We start from the raw sequence: 17,909 nt of genomic DNA on the forward strand, positions 1-17,909 counted from the left end.
CTGCGCCTTGCCATACATTACATCTCCCTTTGTAAAACATAAAAGTCATGTCCTCTTTAACATCATGTGACAATTCAAAATAAATGTTTAAACCTCCAGCAAAGGCCAGGCATGATGGCTCACACCTGCATTCCCAGCACTTTGGGAGGCTGAGGCGGGAAGATCACTTGAGGTCAGGAGTTCGAGACCAACCTGGCCAACATGATGAAACCCTGTCTCTACTAAAAATACAAAATTTAGCCAGGCATGGTGGCAGGTGCCTATAATCCCAGCTACTTGGGAGGCTGAGGCAGGAGAATTGCTTGAACCCAGGAGGCGGAGGTTGCAGTGAGCTGAGATGGCCACTGCACTCCAGCCTGGGCGACAGAGTGAGACTCTGTCTCATAAATAAATAAATAAATAAATAAATAAATAAATGCCTTCCTTTTTAAAAAACAAAAACAAAAAAAAACCACAAATAACTCCCTCCAAAAAAAAACCCCCCAAAAACCCAAAAACCTCCAGCAAATTAAAACAATGGGGCAGCCCAGCACAGTGGCTCATCCCTGTAATCCCAGCACTTTGGGAGGCTGAGGTGGGCGGATCACTTGAGGTCAGGAGTTCAAGACCAGCCTAGCCAACATAGTGAAACCCCATCTACTAAAAATACAAAAACTACCCCGGGCTTGGTGGTGTGTGCCTGTAACCCCAGGTACTCGGGAAGCTGAGGCAGGAGAATCGTGTGAACCTGTGTGGCGGAGGTTGCAGTGAGCTGAGATCACGACACTGCACTCCAGCCTGAGTGACAGAGTGAGACTCAGTCTTGAAAAAATAAAAAATAGAAATAAAATAAAACAATGGGGCAAAGTTTTGCTTTATTTAAATTACCAAACTCCTATATCTGATGTTAGGTCCCCTACCTTTGGAATCAAAGCCCTGAGAAGTATGAGCTGAAGTTGGCGCCTTTTCAGACAGAGTGTGAGGGAATGGTAGAAACAGCAGTGGCAGGATAGATTCTCTAATGGATCCATTCCCTGAGGGATGCAAGGTGATGTCTAAGGTTCTGGAAGGGGTGCCCGCGGATAACTATCAGGGGCATGGGGAGGCAGCTCCATCCAGGGTCTGGATAGCCAAGTTTCTCTCCCCTCTGTTCATTCCTTCAGCTCTCCCCAGGGGAGATGACCCCCTATTGCTGCTGGCTGTCCTCAGCACTTACCTTCCCACACGTGCTTTTGTCCCTTTAGTCCCAAAACATTCTATCTCTCTCCTCTTCCTTTATTTAAATTCCCAAAGCCTGTAGTTGATCTTAGCATGGTGTTCTGTCAAATGCAAGGAAAATAATTTATACTATGGTGTAAGAGACTGATAGGTTTGACTAGTCAAAGGAGCATTGGCGTCTTTAAGGGAGAGTTTGTGAACTCAAACACATCTCAAACGGGTACAATGTGCACGGGAAATCTCTTCGAAGCAGGGTCTCAGGAACTCTTCCAGGTCCACGTATCTGGTGCCCACCGGGCCACCGCCACCCGCCTCCTGCGAGCAGGACAGGGCTCCGCTGCCGGGCCTCTCTGCGGAAAGCTCAGGCCCGGCGCTCCGGAGTCTGGGCTCCCGGGGTGGGCGGGGATACTTAGGCCCCACGCGCCCCGCGGCGAAGCGGTCCCCAAACCTGAGCCCTGGCCTCTGCCGGCCCGGAAGGAAGCCGCGGCGGAGGAGGGGGCGGCGGGGTGCCCCGAGCGCGCCTCACCTGCGGGCGGGCGCGTCCCGGGCTTCCATCCTCCTAGACCGGGCCTGCTCGCTGGAAGGCGTGGATTCGCCCCAGCCCTGCCGCCCGCCGCCCGCCGCCCGCCGCCCAACGCCCAACGCCCACGCCCACTCCCGTGCTTCCACGCAGCCATCGCCCCAGCCGGCCGCCCGCGCCGGATCGGGGGCCGCCCGGGCCCCTCCAGCTCTCGCCCGCGCGGGTCCCGGGACCGCCGCCCGGCGCCTCCCCCGCCGCCCCACTCCGGAACGCGCCGCCGAGAGGGCGGCGACTGGGGCGAGGGAGGGGCCGCCCCGCCAGCCTCCCGCCTCCCGGGGCCTGGAGCGCGCGTGGCCCCGGAGCCGCCGGCGCCGCGCGGGGAATAGCTGTGCAGCACGCCGAGCCCGGACTCGGCTGGCTCGGCTTGGCGCGGGCGGGCGAGAGGATGCTGGAGGGCTTCCCCGGGCTCGGCCCGCGCTCCCGCCGGGGAGGGCCCCGCGCGCGCCCCTAGCCGCAGCCGCCGCCGCCGCGGGTGCAGGGGAGGGGTCCGGAGAGCCGCGCTCACCGCCGCCCGCGCCTGCCGGCCCCCGCACGGCCCCGGCCCCCGAGCCTCAGCCCCAGGGCGGGCGCGCTGGGCCGGCGCCCCCGGATCTCCCAGCCCTCGTCGCCGCCGCCTCCTTCCCCTTGCGGCCGGGCGCCCGCGGATACTGAGGGGCAGCCCTGCGCCTCTCCCGGTCGGATCCCGGGCCTGACGGCGGGAGATCGCGCTCCGGCCGGGCCCCGAGGCGCTGGCGGGGCGGCGCGGCGCGGCTCTGCGGGGAGCAGCCCTCGGGCGCGCCGAGCTCTCCCGCCCCAGCCCGCGCGGGGACCGTCCCGGAGCACGCGGTGGCCGAGTTCCCGCACAGGTAAACGCAGGGGCAGGGCCAGACTTCCGGGGGGAAGACAGCGCCCCGAGCGTGGGAAGGGGGCCGGATCGGAGCCCGAGTCTCCAAGGGGTTGGTGGAAAAAGGAAGTAAACAGAAGGAAGGCTCAGGAATCCCCAGGATGGTCCTGGTTTCTTTCCGGCACATTTTATTTCCAGCTTCTAAGGACTGGGCCTGGAGGGAATTTAGGTGAGCAAGTCAGGGACTGAGAAAGAAGAGATGACAGAGAGAAACCGGCTACCAGGGATGGAGAGGCGGCTAGGCCCTTCCACAAGCCAGGGACAGGAAATTGAGTGTCTGGCGTGGACAGGACTAAGTGTGCGTGCGGTGGGCGGTGGTGTGAGCCGAGGGTGGCAGGGAAGGCCCTGGATTGGGAGGCTCTTGCAGCAGAGATCCTTTTATGAGGGTTAGGGCGGGTCATGGGGAAACCGCAAGGTAGGAGGGAAGAGGTGCTTCTACTCAGCAATGCCCTTTTCAGTTCTAGCTGATCAGTGCTACCTGTGCCCTGGAAACCCGCTCTGCGTTCCTGCTGGAGGTGGCCTTCCCTCCGCCCCAGCCAAGAAGAGGCCCTCAGCCCTCCCCAGGTCTCAGAGAGCCCTGAGAGGAGGCCCAGTCCAGAGCTCTTCCTCCGTTCCCAGTCCACTTCTCTAGGGCCAGTAGCAGACACCAGCCAGGATGCCGAGGAACCAGGGCTTCTCCGAGCCCGAATACTCGGCCGAGTACTCAGCCGAGTACTCCGTCAGCCTGCCCTCTGACCCTGACCGCGGGGTGGGCCGGACCCATGAAATCTCGGTCCGGAACTCCGGCTCCTGCCTGTGCCTGCCTCGCTTCATGCGGCTGACCTTCGTGCCGGAGTCCTTGGAGAACCTCTACCAGACCTACTTCAAAAGGCAGCGCCACGAGACCCTGCTGGTGCTGGTGGTCTTTGCAGCCCTCTTTGACTGCTACGTGGTGGTCATGTGTGCTGTGGTCTTCTCCAGCGACAAGCTGGCTCTCCTCGCCGTGGCTGGAATTGGACTGGTGTTGGACATCATCCTCTTCGTGCTCTGCAAAAAGGGGCTGCTCCCGGACCGGGTCACCCGCAGAGTGGTGCCCTACGTGCTGTGGCTGCTCATAACCGCCCAGATCTTCTCCTACCTGGGCCTGAACTTCGCGCGTGCCCACGCGGCTAGTGACACGGTGGGCTGGCAGGTCTTCTTTGTCTTCTCCTTCTTCATCACGCTGCCCCTCAGCCTCAGCCCCATCGTGATCATCTCCGTGGTCTCCTGTGTGGTGCACACGTTGGTCCTGGGGGTCACCGTGGCCCAGCAGCAGCAGGAGGAGCTGAAGGGGATGCAGCTGCTGCGGGAGGTGAGTCCTGCCCACTGTCCCCCTACAGCGTCCTCTCCAGCAGCTCTCACCAACTTGGGATCTGTTGGAGTTGCTGTTTGCTTTGCCTTTGAGTCAAAATGTGTCCTGGGGGCCTCCGGGGCTCTCACCTCTCTCCCAGGTCCCTGCCTTTGCACCCCTGTGCCATTACCTGGAGTCTGCCTGTGCTTGGCCCCAGGGAAAGGAGGATGTCAGGGCACTGGGCCTCAGGGCCACTCTTCACCTGTGCCCAGTCTAAGTGTGTGACAGGAAGGCCCACCCAGGGCTGGTCTTGAGGCAGCATTGTCCTGGCCATTCCCTGTTGGTGACGCTGGCGAAGAGGACCTCCTGTGGGAAGAGGGCTCCTCGATTCCCATCTCTCCCCAACACTGACTAGCTGTGTGGACTCAGTGCCCCTTTGTCAAATGGAGATAACATCCGCCCTGCCTGCATGACATGGTTGTTGTCAGGATCGCAGGAGATGTGGGGGAAAGTGCATTAGGATACGTGGAGGGCTGCACAGAGGGAAGACGCAGTTGTCATATTTCCTGCCTCCGGGGAGCTCGGGGTGCCTGGGGAGTTCTATGAAGGGGAGAATGGTGGTCTCCCCACTGAAGCTGTGGTGTGGGGATGCAAATAGGGACAGTCATGCCGGCTACTGTGACGTAGGGTCTCCTGGTCCTAAAGCACGCATTCTGCTGGTCCTGGAGCACGCGTTCTTCTGGAAGGGGTGGAATTTCGGCCTCAGCTTAATTATTATAGTATTGTGTTTCCACCAAGTGCCAGGCCCTTAGGGGCTGCAGAGACCAGGAGACCTGAGGGACAGTAGGCAATGTGTGTCCCTGGGGAGCCAGCAAGCCGGTGACCAGAGAATGAGGCAGAGATGTCTGCATCTGGGTTTGGTGCCCAGCCTGCCAGCCTCGTGCCAATGATGGTCAAGAGAGGCTCCCCCACTTCCTGCCCCTGCAGTGCTCTGTCTGGTAGAGATGTCTTAACTCCCACGCCAGCTCTGTTCTGTGGTTAGTGGGGCTGGGGTAGAGTCAGCTCTGAAGCGGTGACCTTCTGGGTGTTAGGAGAGGCAGGGCGTGCCCAGAATCCTTGCTGACTGACGTGAGCCTCTAGCAGCCATGGAGGTCAGTGCCTGGGCCCTGGAGACCAGGTGCTGTGTGCAGGCCCAGGGTAGACAGACAGAATCTTCCACTCCTCTGCTAATTTCTCCGCTCATGCCTCATCCTGCTGATTTGTTCTAGAAATGGGTAGAGGATGTTAACATAGGCAGGGCCTGGCAGGGCATCTAGTCCAGACTCCCCGTTTTACAGAGGAGGAAACAGAGATGGGTGATAACTGGTTCACTGTCACCCAGCACTTTGGTGGCAGAAACAGGACAGGAGCCCAGGCATTGACCCCCAGCCCAGGGCTCATTTGTGTATGTTCCATGGAGCACTGAGAGCTGCCTGAGAGCAAGGAGCTTTGCTTCCCACCCCACCTCCTGTGGACAGTGGCTGTGTGCTGCCCTGCCGTCCCCACCCCAAATCTCTGTAGAGGGGGCTGTGAGTTTCTGGTCATCGACTAGGTGGAAACACCAGTTATGTCTCTTTAGGCCATGCATTAGCCAGCCCCAGGTTCTTTTTTTTTTGAGACGGAGTCTCGTTCTGTTGCCAGGCTGGAGTGCAATGGCGTGATCTCAGCTCACTGCAACCTCCGCCTCCCAGGTTCAAGCTATTCTTCTGCCTTAGCCTCCCGAGTAGCTGAGATTACAGGCACGCGCCTCCACGCCTGGCTAATTTTTGTATTTTTAGTAGAGATAAGGTTTCACCATGTTGGCCAGGATAGTCTCGATCTCTTGACCTTGTAATCCGCCCGCCTCGGCCTCCCAAAGTGCTGGGATTACAGGCGTGAGCCACTGCGCCTGGGCGTCCCAGGTTCTAAGGTCTGAGGTCTGAGGATGACTGGTCTCTCTAGCTCCATCTCCTCAGGTGGACAAGGAGCTTATTTTGAGGCTCCTGGAGCTTCCAGGGAAAAGGACTGAGAAGGTGTGGGCCGGGGCCCGGGTGCCCCACCACGTGGCTACTCGGAGATCACTTCTAAACTCATGATTGTTCTCCTTTGGGTACTGCTAAGACATAAAACCCTAAAACTTAGAAAACAGAAAAAAAAAAGATAGAAATCAAGAATAAAAATATTAGCATCCCAGGGGAGCCCGACCTTGGCATGGAAGCAGTGCCTGGGAGGCAGCTTTGGGAACAGAGCAGGAGGGGCAGAGAGCTCTCAAGGTCCGATTGGGAGCCTGAGATCGAAGGCAGGAGGCCCCAGCTTACAGTGGGCTGTGTTCCAGAAGCTTCTGAGTCACTGGTTTGGGACTAATGTGACTTTTTAAAAGGTGCCTGGGTTCCCAGGCCCACCCACCAGAGTCTTCCTCAACTCTCAGCATCCCGGCATTTGGCCTCTAAAGATGGTGGAAACAGGGCTGGGCATGGTGATTCATGCCTGTAATCCCAGAACTTTGGGAGGCTGAGGCGGGCAGATCACCTGAGGTCGGGAGTTGAAGACCAGCCTGGCCAAGATGGCGAAACCCTGTCTCTACTAAAAATACAAAAATTAGCCAGGCGTGATGGAGCGCGCTTATAATCCCAGCTACACAGGAGATTGAGGCAGGAGAATCACTTGAACCTAGGAGGCAGAGATTGCAGTGAGCCGAGGTCACACCACTGCACTCCAGCCTGGGCGACAGAGCGATACTCCATCAAACAAAAACAAAAACAACAACAAAAAACACAAGCTGCAGCAGCCTGTGTTGCTGTGGGGAGGGACACCCTGGACAGCGGTCTCCCCTGAGCCGTGGAGTGAGGCATCATTCATCTCCCCTGCTGCTGTTGCCTCCTGGGATGTGGGCCCCATCAAGGATCGGGGGCAAGGGCTGGAGGATAGGATGCAAGAACCAGGGGCCCAGGCCCCTTCTAGTCAGGGTAGGTCCCAGAACTTTCTCCAGACCCCAGGCACTGCCTTTCTCCAACCCATGTGCTTGCCCTTGTCTTTCTCTCTCCCATCCCCTGTCGGCTCTGGCTGGGGACTCCCTCCAGGGTCGGTGGGGGATGAACACAGTTTCCCAGTTCGAAATAGACACCTGGATTTCTGGGGTCTTGTGAGTCTTGTGGTTTTGTTGCTGCTGTCACTGGCAGCATGAAGAAGCATTGCCAGTGTCAAAAGTCTTCCTCTGCAGCCCTTATCCCCTCATGCCCATGCGCAGCTCTGTGGGGAAGGACAGAAGGTACACATGGGGCTGTTGGCAGCCTGAGAGGTCAGAGGCCAGCCAGACAACCTGTCCTGGGCTCCTCTCAGGAGGCCAGCGGGTGGGGTTCTGACAGGAAGAGCAGGTGATCAGGGAGTGTGGGATGGGGTGGGGCTGGGGCCCCACCAATGAGTTAATGAGTGAATATTGCCGAGCAGCATGGGCCTTGCAGCCTGCAAGGTCAGGGGATAAGGAGGATGAGGCCATCTGACACTCAGGCTGTGCTGGGGCAGGGAGGATGTTCTGAGAGCCACCTTGGATGGGCAGGGATCTAGCCAATGGTTCTCACGACCCATCCTCTAGCCCCTGCCTGTCCCCCTATTCTTTTTTTTGAGACAGAGTTTCATTCTTATTTCCAAGGCTGGAGTGCAATGGCACAGTCTTGGCTCACTGCAACCTCCTCCTCCTGGGTTCAAGTGATTCTCCTGCCTCAGCCTCCCAAGTACCTGGGATTACAGGTGGCTGCCACCACGCCTGGCTAATTTTTTTGTATTTCTAGTAGAGACAGCCTTTCACCATGTTGGCCAGGCTGGTCTCGAACTCCTGACCTCAGGTAATCCACCTGCCTTGGCCTCCCAAAGTGCTGGGATTACAGGTGTGAGCCACTGTCCAGAGGAGGAAACAGAGGACGAAACAGAGATGGGTGATAACTGGTTCACTGTCACCCAGCACTTTGGTGGCAGAAACAGGACAGGAGCCCAGTGTTGACTCCTAGCCCAGGGCTCATTTGTCTGTGTTCCATGGAGCACTGATTGCTGTTCCATGGGTCCCCCATCCCAGGAGGCAACACAGGCCCAGAGCAGCCGGAAGGGAGGACAGATGGATCAGGAGGAGCTGAGGCTGGCAGTGTTTGCCCATTTCGCTCCCCTGGCCTGGGTCCTGCCCCAGGACCTGTTACGGAATAACTTGCCCTTTACTGCCCTAAACTGCCCCTGGGCTGGGTGAGGAGGAAGGAGGGGGCTGGGCTCAGGACTAGGACCTGCAGGACCAGCAGCCAATGAGTGCGGACAATGGGGAAGGCAGCCAGGATGATTGGGGGTGGTGGGGGGTGGGTGCGTGCCTTTAGCATTTGGCAAAGTAGGGACTAGGAACTGCTGACAAATATTTTGTACCCTTACTTCAGAGCAGAAAGGCTATTTGGGAGCAAAATTCTCTCATGGAATGAAGAGCCTGTTAAGACCTTTTTCCACCAAGTAAAACATGAGGAAGCTGTGGATGTGCAGTTTCTTTCACACCTGCAAATTACACAGCAATCATTCACCCAGCAAGGAACATTTGCTCCTAGGGGCTGGAGGGAGCTGCCGTAGGGAGGGTGAGAGGAAGCTGAGGCTTCCAGAGACACCCTGTCTGCAGACGGCAGGTAGCTGTTGCATGCACCTCATCCCATTTAATCCTGGATATTACTGGCTCCATTTCACAGATGAGGGGACTGAGGCTCAGTGAGGTTGAGAGGAGGTAGTGGGGCTGGATTACAGGGGAGGGGGTCACTGGTGAGTGAGAAAGGTGGGATGGGGGGCTTCCCTGAAAGCCTCTCTTTCTCTGGAACCCAGGCATCTGGGCCTCCTACTTTTCTGGCTGCCCCCAAATGTCTTTGCTAAGCAACGTGGCTGAACAGTGCCAAGAGATGGCAGTCCCTAAGGTATAACAGGAGGCACCCCCTTCTCCCCAGGGGAATTGGATGCAAAGAAGGGAGAAGCCCATGACGATGTTCCCTGTGGGCACGTGGCCAGGAGTACATGAGAAAGGCAGGGGGCTGAATCGGGACAGGAGCTGGTGTGAGGTGCGGTGGGCAGGAAGCAGCAGGCCTGGGGGCTTTCAGCCTTCAGGAAGCAGGCTGCAGGGAGAGGTGTGCAGGACACAGAGCAAGAGGAGGCAAACTCAAGCCAGTCCTGGCTCTTTGGCCCTGGGCTCCTCCGCTGACCCGGGACGGGAAAGAAGCCGTCATCCCTCCGTGGAGAGTATGCAGATGGGCATCAGTGGAGGGTCCAGGGACCAGAACAATGATGACGTGCGTAGAAGGGGACTGCAGGGCCATCAGATTCAGCTGCATGTGAGGAGGAATAATCAGTCATTGAACATGTAAACAACTTTGCAGAAAATCAACCCCTCCATCCTTTCCCCGTCGCAGCTTTCTGTGGCCTTTTCTGACCCCGATCTGTGTGTAAACAGAGCTTTCCCAGTTTGTCATCATCATGCATATGCAATTTAGGCCCCACCTTTCATCCACATTATTTCCCTGACATTTTGCTGTGAACATTGGACTCCTCATGTTTATTATTTTAAATCAGCGCTTTATAGTCAGCGAGTTTTTCTAGAGAGGAAACAGAAGCCCAGGGCTGGGCCAGGGGTGGGTAACTGGGTAGTTTTATACACGCATGCAGACACACACACACACACACACACACACACACACACACACACACACGCATGCTCACTCCTGGGCTTGGTCTGCCCAGCCTTCTGGGTAAACCCTCCATGAGATGGAATGGCTGGGATGCCAGGGTTATTGGCATTCTGCAGTTTCTTCATAAACAAACAGCAAATCCCATGAGGGTGGTCTAATGCTGGATTAACATTCCAACACCACCCTCTACCCCTGGCTGCCCCCCCACCAAATTACACATTCTTTTTGTTTTTTCTTTTTTTCTTTTTCTTCTTCCTTTTTTTTTTTTTCAAATAGAGACAGAGTTTCACCATGTTGCCCAGGCTGGGCTTGAACTCCTGAGCTCAGGCGGTTCATCCACCTCGGCCTCCTAAAGTGCTGGATTACAGGTGTGAGCCACCATGCCCAGCCATCACCAAATTACATGTTCTTGATAATAGATTCCACGGGTATGTGCTATCACCAACACTGAGACTCCGAGACACATTGTGCGTAGGTCGAGGCCCATGAGCAGGGACAGTGAGGAGGTGGCTGTGTTTACTGAGCTCTTGCTCTGTTACAGTTTAGTGCCTTCTGGCAAGAGGCAAATATTATTTCCATTTTACAGATCAGGAAACTGAAATGGGTGATGACTAAAATGACTTGTCCAGGGCCACATACCTAGTAAGAGGCAGAGCAGGATTGGAACCCAGGTCAGTGGGATTTTGGAGTTCCTTCTCATTGGAGTCATAAAAGAACCCATTAGGCGGTGACCAGTAGCTCATGCCTGGAATCTCAGCACTTTGGGAGGCTGAGGCAGGAATATCACTTGAGGCCAGGAGTTCAAGACCAGCCTGGGCAACATAATGAGACCCCATCTTCACACACACACACACACACACACACACACACGTACACAACCACCAAAAAAAAATCAGCTGGGCTTGGTGGTGTGTGTGTGGTTTTTTTTTTTTTTTTGAGTCTGTCGCCCAAGCTGGAGTGCAATGACGCTATCTTGGCTCACTGCAGCCTCCGCTTCCCAGGTTCAAGCAATTCTCCTGCCTCAGCCTCCCGAGTAGCTGGGATTTCAGGCACCCACCACCATGCCTGGCTAATTTTTTTTTGTATTTTTAGTAGAGACAGGGTTTCACCACAGTAACCAGGCTGGTCTCGAACTCCTGACCTCAGGTGATCCACCTGCCTCGGCCTACCAAAGTGCTGGGATTACAAGCATGAACCACAGTGCCCAGCCTGATGGTGTGTGTCTTGTACAGGAGGCTGGGGAGGGGGATGGCTTGAGCCCAGGAGTTTGAAGTTACAGTGAGCTCTGATCATACCACCCCACTGCAGCCTGGGGAACAGTGAGACCCCATCTCAAAAAAAAAAAAAAGAACCCCTTATATCTTCCCTCGGAGCCTGTTGAGATAGTTCCAGCGGGGTTAGGGTTTCGGTTTCTCAACCCAGAAGCGTTAGAAGGAGCAATTTGGGGGATGAGGAGGTGTTTTTGGGGACATCTTCAAGGAGCAGAGATGTCTGGGGTGTTGAGTGTTGCAGCCAACAGCCCTCACATGCACCTTCTGTGGCTGTGGGAGGTGTTGTTACATTATAGGACAGCGTAGTAACTGATGTGCATAATGGTGACCAATTCATCAAGAAAATATTAAGGCCAGGCGTGGTGGCTCACACCTGTAATCCCAGCACTTTGGGAGGCCGAGGTGAGTGGATCACGAGGTCAGGAGATCGAGACCATCCTGGCCAACATGGTGAAACCCTATCTCTATTAAAATACAAAAAATCAGCTGGGCGTGGTGGTGCACACCTGTAGTCCCAGCTACTCGGGAGGCTGAGGCAGGAGAATCGCTTGAACTCAGGAGGCAGAAAGTGCAGTGAGCTGAGATTGTGCCTGGTGACAGAGGGAGACTCTGTCTCACAAAAAAAAAAAAAAAAGAAAGGAAATATTAAATTGCATTTAGTATAAAGTGTAGTGTAGTATCTAGAAACATTTTCCTCGGGAATGGATAACACAAGTTTGAACAAATAAGGATTATATTTGGAAATTCAGTAATGTGGGATGGCTCATTACTCGGTGTTACTGAATATATATCCATTTATTCACCATGTGTTTTAGTTATCCACTGCTGTGTAACAAACAGCCCCAAAATTTTGGGGCTTAAAAGAGTAACAGTTTAAACCCGGACAACATGGCAAAACTCTGTCTCTACAAATGGCACAAAAATCAGCCAGGCATGGTGGCATGTGCCAGTAGTCCCAGCTACTCAGAAGGCTGAGGTGGGAGGATTATGAGCCCCAGATGCTGCAATGAGCCATGATCGTGACACTGCACTCCAGCCTGGGAGACAGAGCAAGACTGGTCTCAAAAAAGAAAAAAAAAGAATGACAGTTTATAGTTTCTCATGATCCTGTGGGTTGACTGTTCAGCTGGGTGGTTTTTGTGCTTCACGTGGCATGGGCTGGGGTCACTCATTTGTCCACCTGCGCTGTTTCATTCACCTGCAGCATTCAGTTGCCAGCTATGCTGGCAAGTTCTAAGAAGCCTTTACTCATGTCTGGAGCCTCAGAGCTCCTCCTCCTGATCTCTCCATGTAGCTGGCTTGGGCTTCCTCACAGCATGGTGGTCTCAGAGAGAAAGTGGAAGCTATCAGAGTTTTTAAAGGTTAGGCTCATCACTATCGGCTACAAGAAGTCAAGGCTAACTCAGATGCAAGAGGAAATTGATTCTATCTTTTGATGTTTGAGTAGCGTGTGTAAGGGAGGGAATGAATTGATAGCAGCTGTCTTCTGAGGCTGTCTGAGAAACCAGGAGGCACGTGGGGAATGCTGGGGAGACGGAACTAATTAAAGCCATGAGATTGGGTAGGGTCCAAAATACTCTGTGACCATAGAATGCTTCAAAAGTTAGAAATGTGGCCCAGAGCCCAGTGTTTTTAACTCCATTAAGGTATTGATTCTCTGTAGGATCCAATACATCATTTCTAAGATTTTTAGAAAGCTTCAGAAACTGCATTGTACAGAGAGAAATGGTGGCTCAGAATTCATCTGTATAGACTTTGCCTTGCCTTATTTGGGTGAGAAGCCATTCTCTTACCTTCTCAAGCATGCAGCGGCCCCTGTGTCCAGGACACTGCCCTAGGTGACAGGATGTATGACTTAATCATGGACCTCAGCATCATTCCTGCCCCTTTCTCTCCTCAGCTTAGGTTGGCAACTTGGCTCTGATGTTTGTATTCCTTTCCCAGGAGGTGGAGATTTGCATGTGCACAAGCTTCAGAAACACCAGATAGGATTGGGTTTGCATTTAGGGGGATCATCTTGGTGGACCTGAATGAAGCTGACACGGTGCAGAAGGCTGGTGAGGGAGTCCAGGCGTGGCACCATGAGGGCCACCCACCAGGACGGAAGTAGGGGATGGAGAAGATGAGTTTGGCTTGAGATGCCCATGGGACATCCAAGTGGAACTGTCAGATTATTCAGTGGAAAGTTATTGAACACCTTCTGTATACCAGACCTTGTACTCAAGATCTGGAGAAGAAAGGTCTAGAGTTGCAGATTTGAGAATCATCAGCATTTAAGTGGCACCTAAAACTGTAGGGAGGCTGAGGGGTTGTGTGGGGAGAGTGTGTAGGATCAAAAGGGAAGGGGGCTTAGAATCTAACACGTGGAGCAGGCCGATGTGTATCGGGGGGTCGTCAGCATGGGACATCTGTAACCCGCCCCTGCTTCCTACCGGGACCCATGATTGTCCCAGGTAGCCTGTGCTGGGTAGATCGGCCATTAGGAAGCAGGAAGCAGTGTCTGTCTGATGGTGTTTTGCACGATTGATGCTCTTGCACTGGGGAGACTTAAGCCTAACCAAGGTGGGGCTGTGGTGCCAGCTGAGGGACTGCTTCCCACAGCTCTACCTGGCAAACAAGGGCACGGGAGTGTGACTGTGTTACCTGGTTGGGGAGGGGTGGATAATGTGTATAGAGGCACTTTAAACTACAAAGCACTGTGCAGATGCTAGTTATTTCTTTATTACATTTAATCTTGGCAGACCATCTCTGATCTTTGAACTATGAATGAATCAGACCAAGTTTCTTCATTATCCTTTTTTCATCTCTTTTCTGCGTAATCAACTAGCTCTTTTTCCTCATTGTGAAAGGATTATTGTTAAGAATATTTCAAATTATAAAATGCTGAATAATATTGCAGAATATTGTACTATTCCTTTTCTGTAGGGCATTTGTCTACTTTTTTTTTTTCTTTTTTTTTTGAGACAGAGTTTCGCTCTTGTTGCCCAGGCCAGAGTGCAATGGCACAATCTCAGCTCACCGCAACCTCTGCCTCCCAGGTTCAAGTGATTCTTCTGCCTCAGCCTTCCTGAGTAGCTGGGGTTACAGGCATGCACCACCATGCCCAGCTAATTTTTGCATTTTTAGTAGAGACAGGGTTTCTCCATATTGGCCAGGCTGGTCGGGCAGATCCCAACCTCAGGTGATCTGCCCACCTTGGCCTTCCAAAGTGCTGGGATTACAGGCATGAGCCACCACACTCGGCTCATTTGTCTACTCTTAATTTTTGTATTTTTATTTTTATTTTTTCTTGAGAGAGAGTCTCATTCTGTTGCCCAGGCTGGAGTGCAGTGGCACAGTATCAGCTCACTGCAACCCCCCCCTCCTAGGCTCAAGTGATTCTCCTGCCTTAGCCTCCCAAGTAGCTGGGATTACAGGCGCTCACCACCACGCCCGGCTAATTTTTGTATTTTTGTAGAGATGGGGTTTCACCATGGGGTTTCACCATGTTGGCCAGGCTGGTCCCAACTCCTGAACTCAAGTGATCTGCCCACGTCGGCCTCCCAAAGTGCTGGGATTACAGACGTGAGCTACTGCGCCTGGTCTTGTCTACTCTTAATTTATTGATTTTATTTATGTGTCACTTGCATTTTATTTACTTGCTGTTGTTGTTTCAGCAGGCCCATCCCCTCTCTCCTTTCCCCTCCTAGCCATTTTCTGTCTGATGCTTCTTCCTTCTTCTGAGCAGGTTTTCAGTCCTTTCTTCTAGGAAATTCCTCTTTGTGGTTCCTAAGGAATTCACTTTGATTAGAAATGAAACTGTTTCTTTCTTTTTCCCCTTCCTCTCCTCCATAACACTTTCCTTCTTGTAAACAGGAAAGTAAATGACTTGTTTCAGAAGAAATCTACCCCTCTCTTGAGCTCCATTCAAAACCCCAGCATAAGCGACTGGACTTGAACTTTCGCAAGATTTCCATGGCTGGGGTTTGTTGTCCACATGTCACTTCAGGACTGGTCTCCAGGAAGTGTAGTTTGGTGTCAGCTGAGTCAGATCTGGTAGTGGAAGACTGCGACAGCTGCCTGTCCAGCTCTCGGTGGGCTCCTGGACTGCCCTTGAGGGCAGTTTCTCACCCAAGGGACCAGGCCCTGAGGAATTTATCCCCATGAGCCTGATTCTTTTCATTTTTGTTTTTATTTTTTTGAGATGGAGTTTTGCTCTTGAGTGCAGTGGTGCAATCCTGGCTCACTGTAACCTCCGCCTCCTGGGTTTAAGTGATTCTCCTGCCTCAGCTTTCCGAGTAGGTGGGATTACAGGTGCGCGCCACCACGCCTGGCTAATTTTTGTATTTTTAGTAGAGATGGAGTTTCACCATGATGGCCAGGCTGGTCTCAAACTCCTGACCTCAAGTGATCCACCTGCCTCCGCCTCCCAAACTGCTGAGATTATAGGGGTGAGCCACCGCACCCAGTCTTGAGCCTGATTCTTATAAGACAGATTGCTCAAGGCCTGGTCACCAACCTGCTTATGGTAGGTGTACCTTCTCACCTTCTCTGGAGGGCAGCGGGTTGGGAGCAGGGGGTGGTAATACCATGTGTGTCATTTGGTACATATTTGCTGCCAATTCCTAAAAAACAAATCAGTAATTTTCTGAAGGGGAATCTGAGCAAAGCGCATGGCATGGTGCCGAGGATTGTTCATCCTCCCACGTGGGGCTGGGGGCCAACCCCACTGCCCACAGGCACATTTTCTACTGTGGACAACCCTGTCAGCTGGAACCAGCCCAAGAAGTGGCACACAGCCTCACCCTTCAGCGCCTTTTTGCTCTACTCCTGCCCGTGCTTACAGTTTACCTTTCATTGGTGCAGCACTGAGTGCTCTGGAACACACATTCCTCCTGTAATTGGGCTTGTAGTTGTTAATATCATATTGCCCATCTCCAGGGACAAATTTGGGATATTCGCTCTTTATTTCAGTGAAGAGCCCAATCTAGGGTGGTTCTTTTTATTTTTTTTGAAACAGAGTCTCACTCTCTCGCCCAGGCTGGAGTACAGTGGCATAATCTCAGCTCACTGAAACCTCCACCTCCTGGGCTGAAGAGATTCTCCTGCTTCAGCCTCCCGAGTAGCTGGGATTACAGGCATGCACCACCACCACTGGCTAGTTTTTGTAGTTTTAGTAGAGACGGGGTTTCACCATGTTGGCCAGGCTGGTCTCGAACTCCTGACCTCAGGTGATCTGCCCACCTCAGCCTTCCAAAGTGCTGGGATTACAGGTGGCATTTCCTATCCCTTCCATTGTGTCTCAGACCTGCTGGCCTTTACAATTACGGCGTAGTGAAGGGACCTTGTGAGTCTTGGTCGACCCTCACCCCGGGTGGTTTTCTGCTTTGGACTCTGGGTCAAAGCACTGGTGTCATAGTCATTCGACTTGAATCACCAGGAGCTCCCCCACTTACCAGCTATGAGATCTGGGGTAAGTTATTTAATCTCTTTGCCTGGTTTCTCCTTCTGCAAAATGGGTGTGATAATAATACCCTTTTCACTGGGATAGGCAGCAAGCACTAGAAATGGTTGTTGCTCTGGCTGTCACTGTCATTGTTATGATTATTGGCTCTGATAAGGAATTTTAGAAAAGCCTGGCCCAACCACAAGGGAGGGAAGAGCAGCCCCAGGCTCCTTCCAGGATGTCTCAAGGGCGCCTGGTGGCTTCAAGCCCTGCCCTTGCCTCCCTGGTTGGGGCGGCCCTGACATCCCTCCCCGCTTGGCCCTATCCACCCTATCATTGTTTCCCAACCCCTGACTGGGGTGTCGGACCCTCAGCCCCTGTTTAATAAATACCCATATTCAACTTTCCTAGACAATTTTTGTCTTAAAAAATGTAAAAATGGCTGGGCGCAGTGGCTCACGCCTGTAATCGCAGCGCTTTGGGAGGCTGAGGCGGGCAGATCATGAGGTCAGGGGATCGAGACCATCCTGGCTAACATGGTGAAACCCCATCTCTACTAAAAATACAAAAAATCAGCCTGGCGTGGTGGCGGGCGCCTGTAGTCCCAGCTACTCTGGAGGCTGAGGCAGGGGAATGGCGTGAACCCAGGGGACAGAGCTTGTAGTGAGCTGAGATTGTGCCACTGCACTCCAGCCTGGGAGACAGAGCAAGACTCTGCCTCAAAAAAAAAAAAAAAAAAAAATGCAAAAACACACCTTCAATTATTCACCATTTCCCCACAGTAACTAAGAAAAACCAAACTGTACCTTCCCATCTCTCTATAGTGATCATGGTTTTGCTTGCTGGACAGGGCTTTGGTTAATAACTCTAATAATCAGGGAAAAAGCAAAAACAACACAATAAAGGAATGGCGCATAGGAGGCAAAAGAGAAGAAACTGACCAGTCGCATTGGCTCACATCTGTAATCCTAACACTTTGGGAGGCTGAGGCAGGCGGATCACCTGAGGTCAGGAGTTCAAGACCAGCCTGGTCAACATGGTGCAACCCCGTCTCTACTAAAAATACAAAATTAGCTGGACGTGGTGGTGCATGCCTGTAATCCCAGCTACTAGGGAGGCTGAGGCAGGATAATCGCTTGAACCCACGAGGCAGAGGTTGCAATGAGCCGAGATGGCGCCGCTGCATTCCAGCCTGGGCGACAGAGACGCTGTCTTAAAAAAAAAAAGAGAGAAGAAACTTACAAGCTGGGTCACCGTTTTTTTGGTTGCCTTCTAAATGTTGGAGAGAATGTGCTTTCCACATGAAGTTCTCCACGGAGACAAAGAATCATGTACTTTTTTCTTTTTTTTTTTTTTTTTGAGATGGAATTTCACTCTGTTGCTCAGGCTGGAGTGCAGGGGCATGATCTTGGCTCACTGCAGCCTCTGCCTCCCAGGTTCAAGTGATTCTCCTGCCTCAGTAGTATGGACTACAGGCATGTGCCACCACGCCTGGCAAATTTTTGTATTTTTAGTAGAGATGGGGTTTCACCA

At 53.2% G+C, this 17,909-nt stretch overlaps 1 protein-coding gene across 8 annotated transcripts in view; it reads left to right on the forward strand.

Annotated features, from left to right (window-relative positions):
- Positions 1-1,897: 1,897 nt before the first annotated feature.
- Positions 1,898-17,909, forward strand: part of ADCY3 (adenylate cyclase 3) — a 102,472-nt gene continuing 86,460 nt past the window's right edge. For 2 of the 8 annotated variants that reach the window (XM_063713750.1, XM_024242249.3), the window contains exons 1-2: positions 1,907-2,622; positions 3,119-3,990. In XM_063713750.1, the coding sequence (XP_063569820.1) occupies positions 3,316-3,990 (675 nt within the window). In that variant the 5' untranslated portion in view covers positions 1,907-2,622; positions 3,119-3,315. Of the gene's footprint in view, positions 2,623-3,118; positions 3,991-17,909 lie in introns of all 8 variants that reach the window. The other 6 variants (XM_054548291.2, XM_063713748.1, XM_063713749.1 and 3 more) reach the window with 6 other exon arrangements.

The sequence above is a fragment of the Pongo abelii genome, chromosome 12 (assembly GCF_028885655.2).
Source record: "Pongo abelii isolate AG06213 chromosome 12, NHGRI_mPonAbe1-v2.0_pri, whole genome shotgun sequence".
Taxonomy (NCBI): Eukaryota; Metazoa; Chordata; class Mammalia; order Primates; family Hominidae; genus Pongo; species Pongo abelii.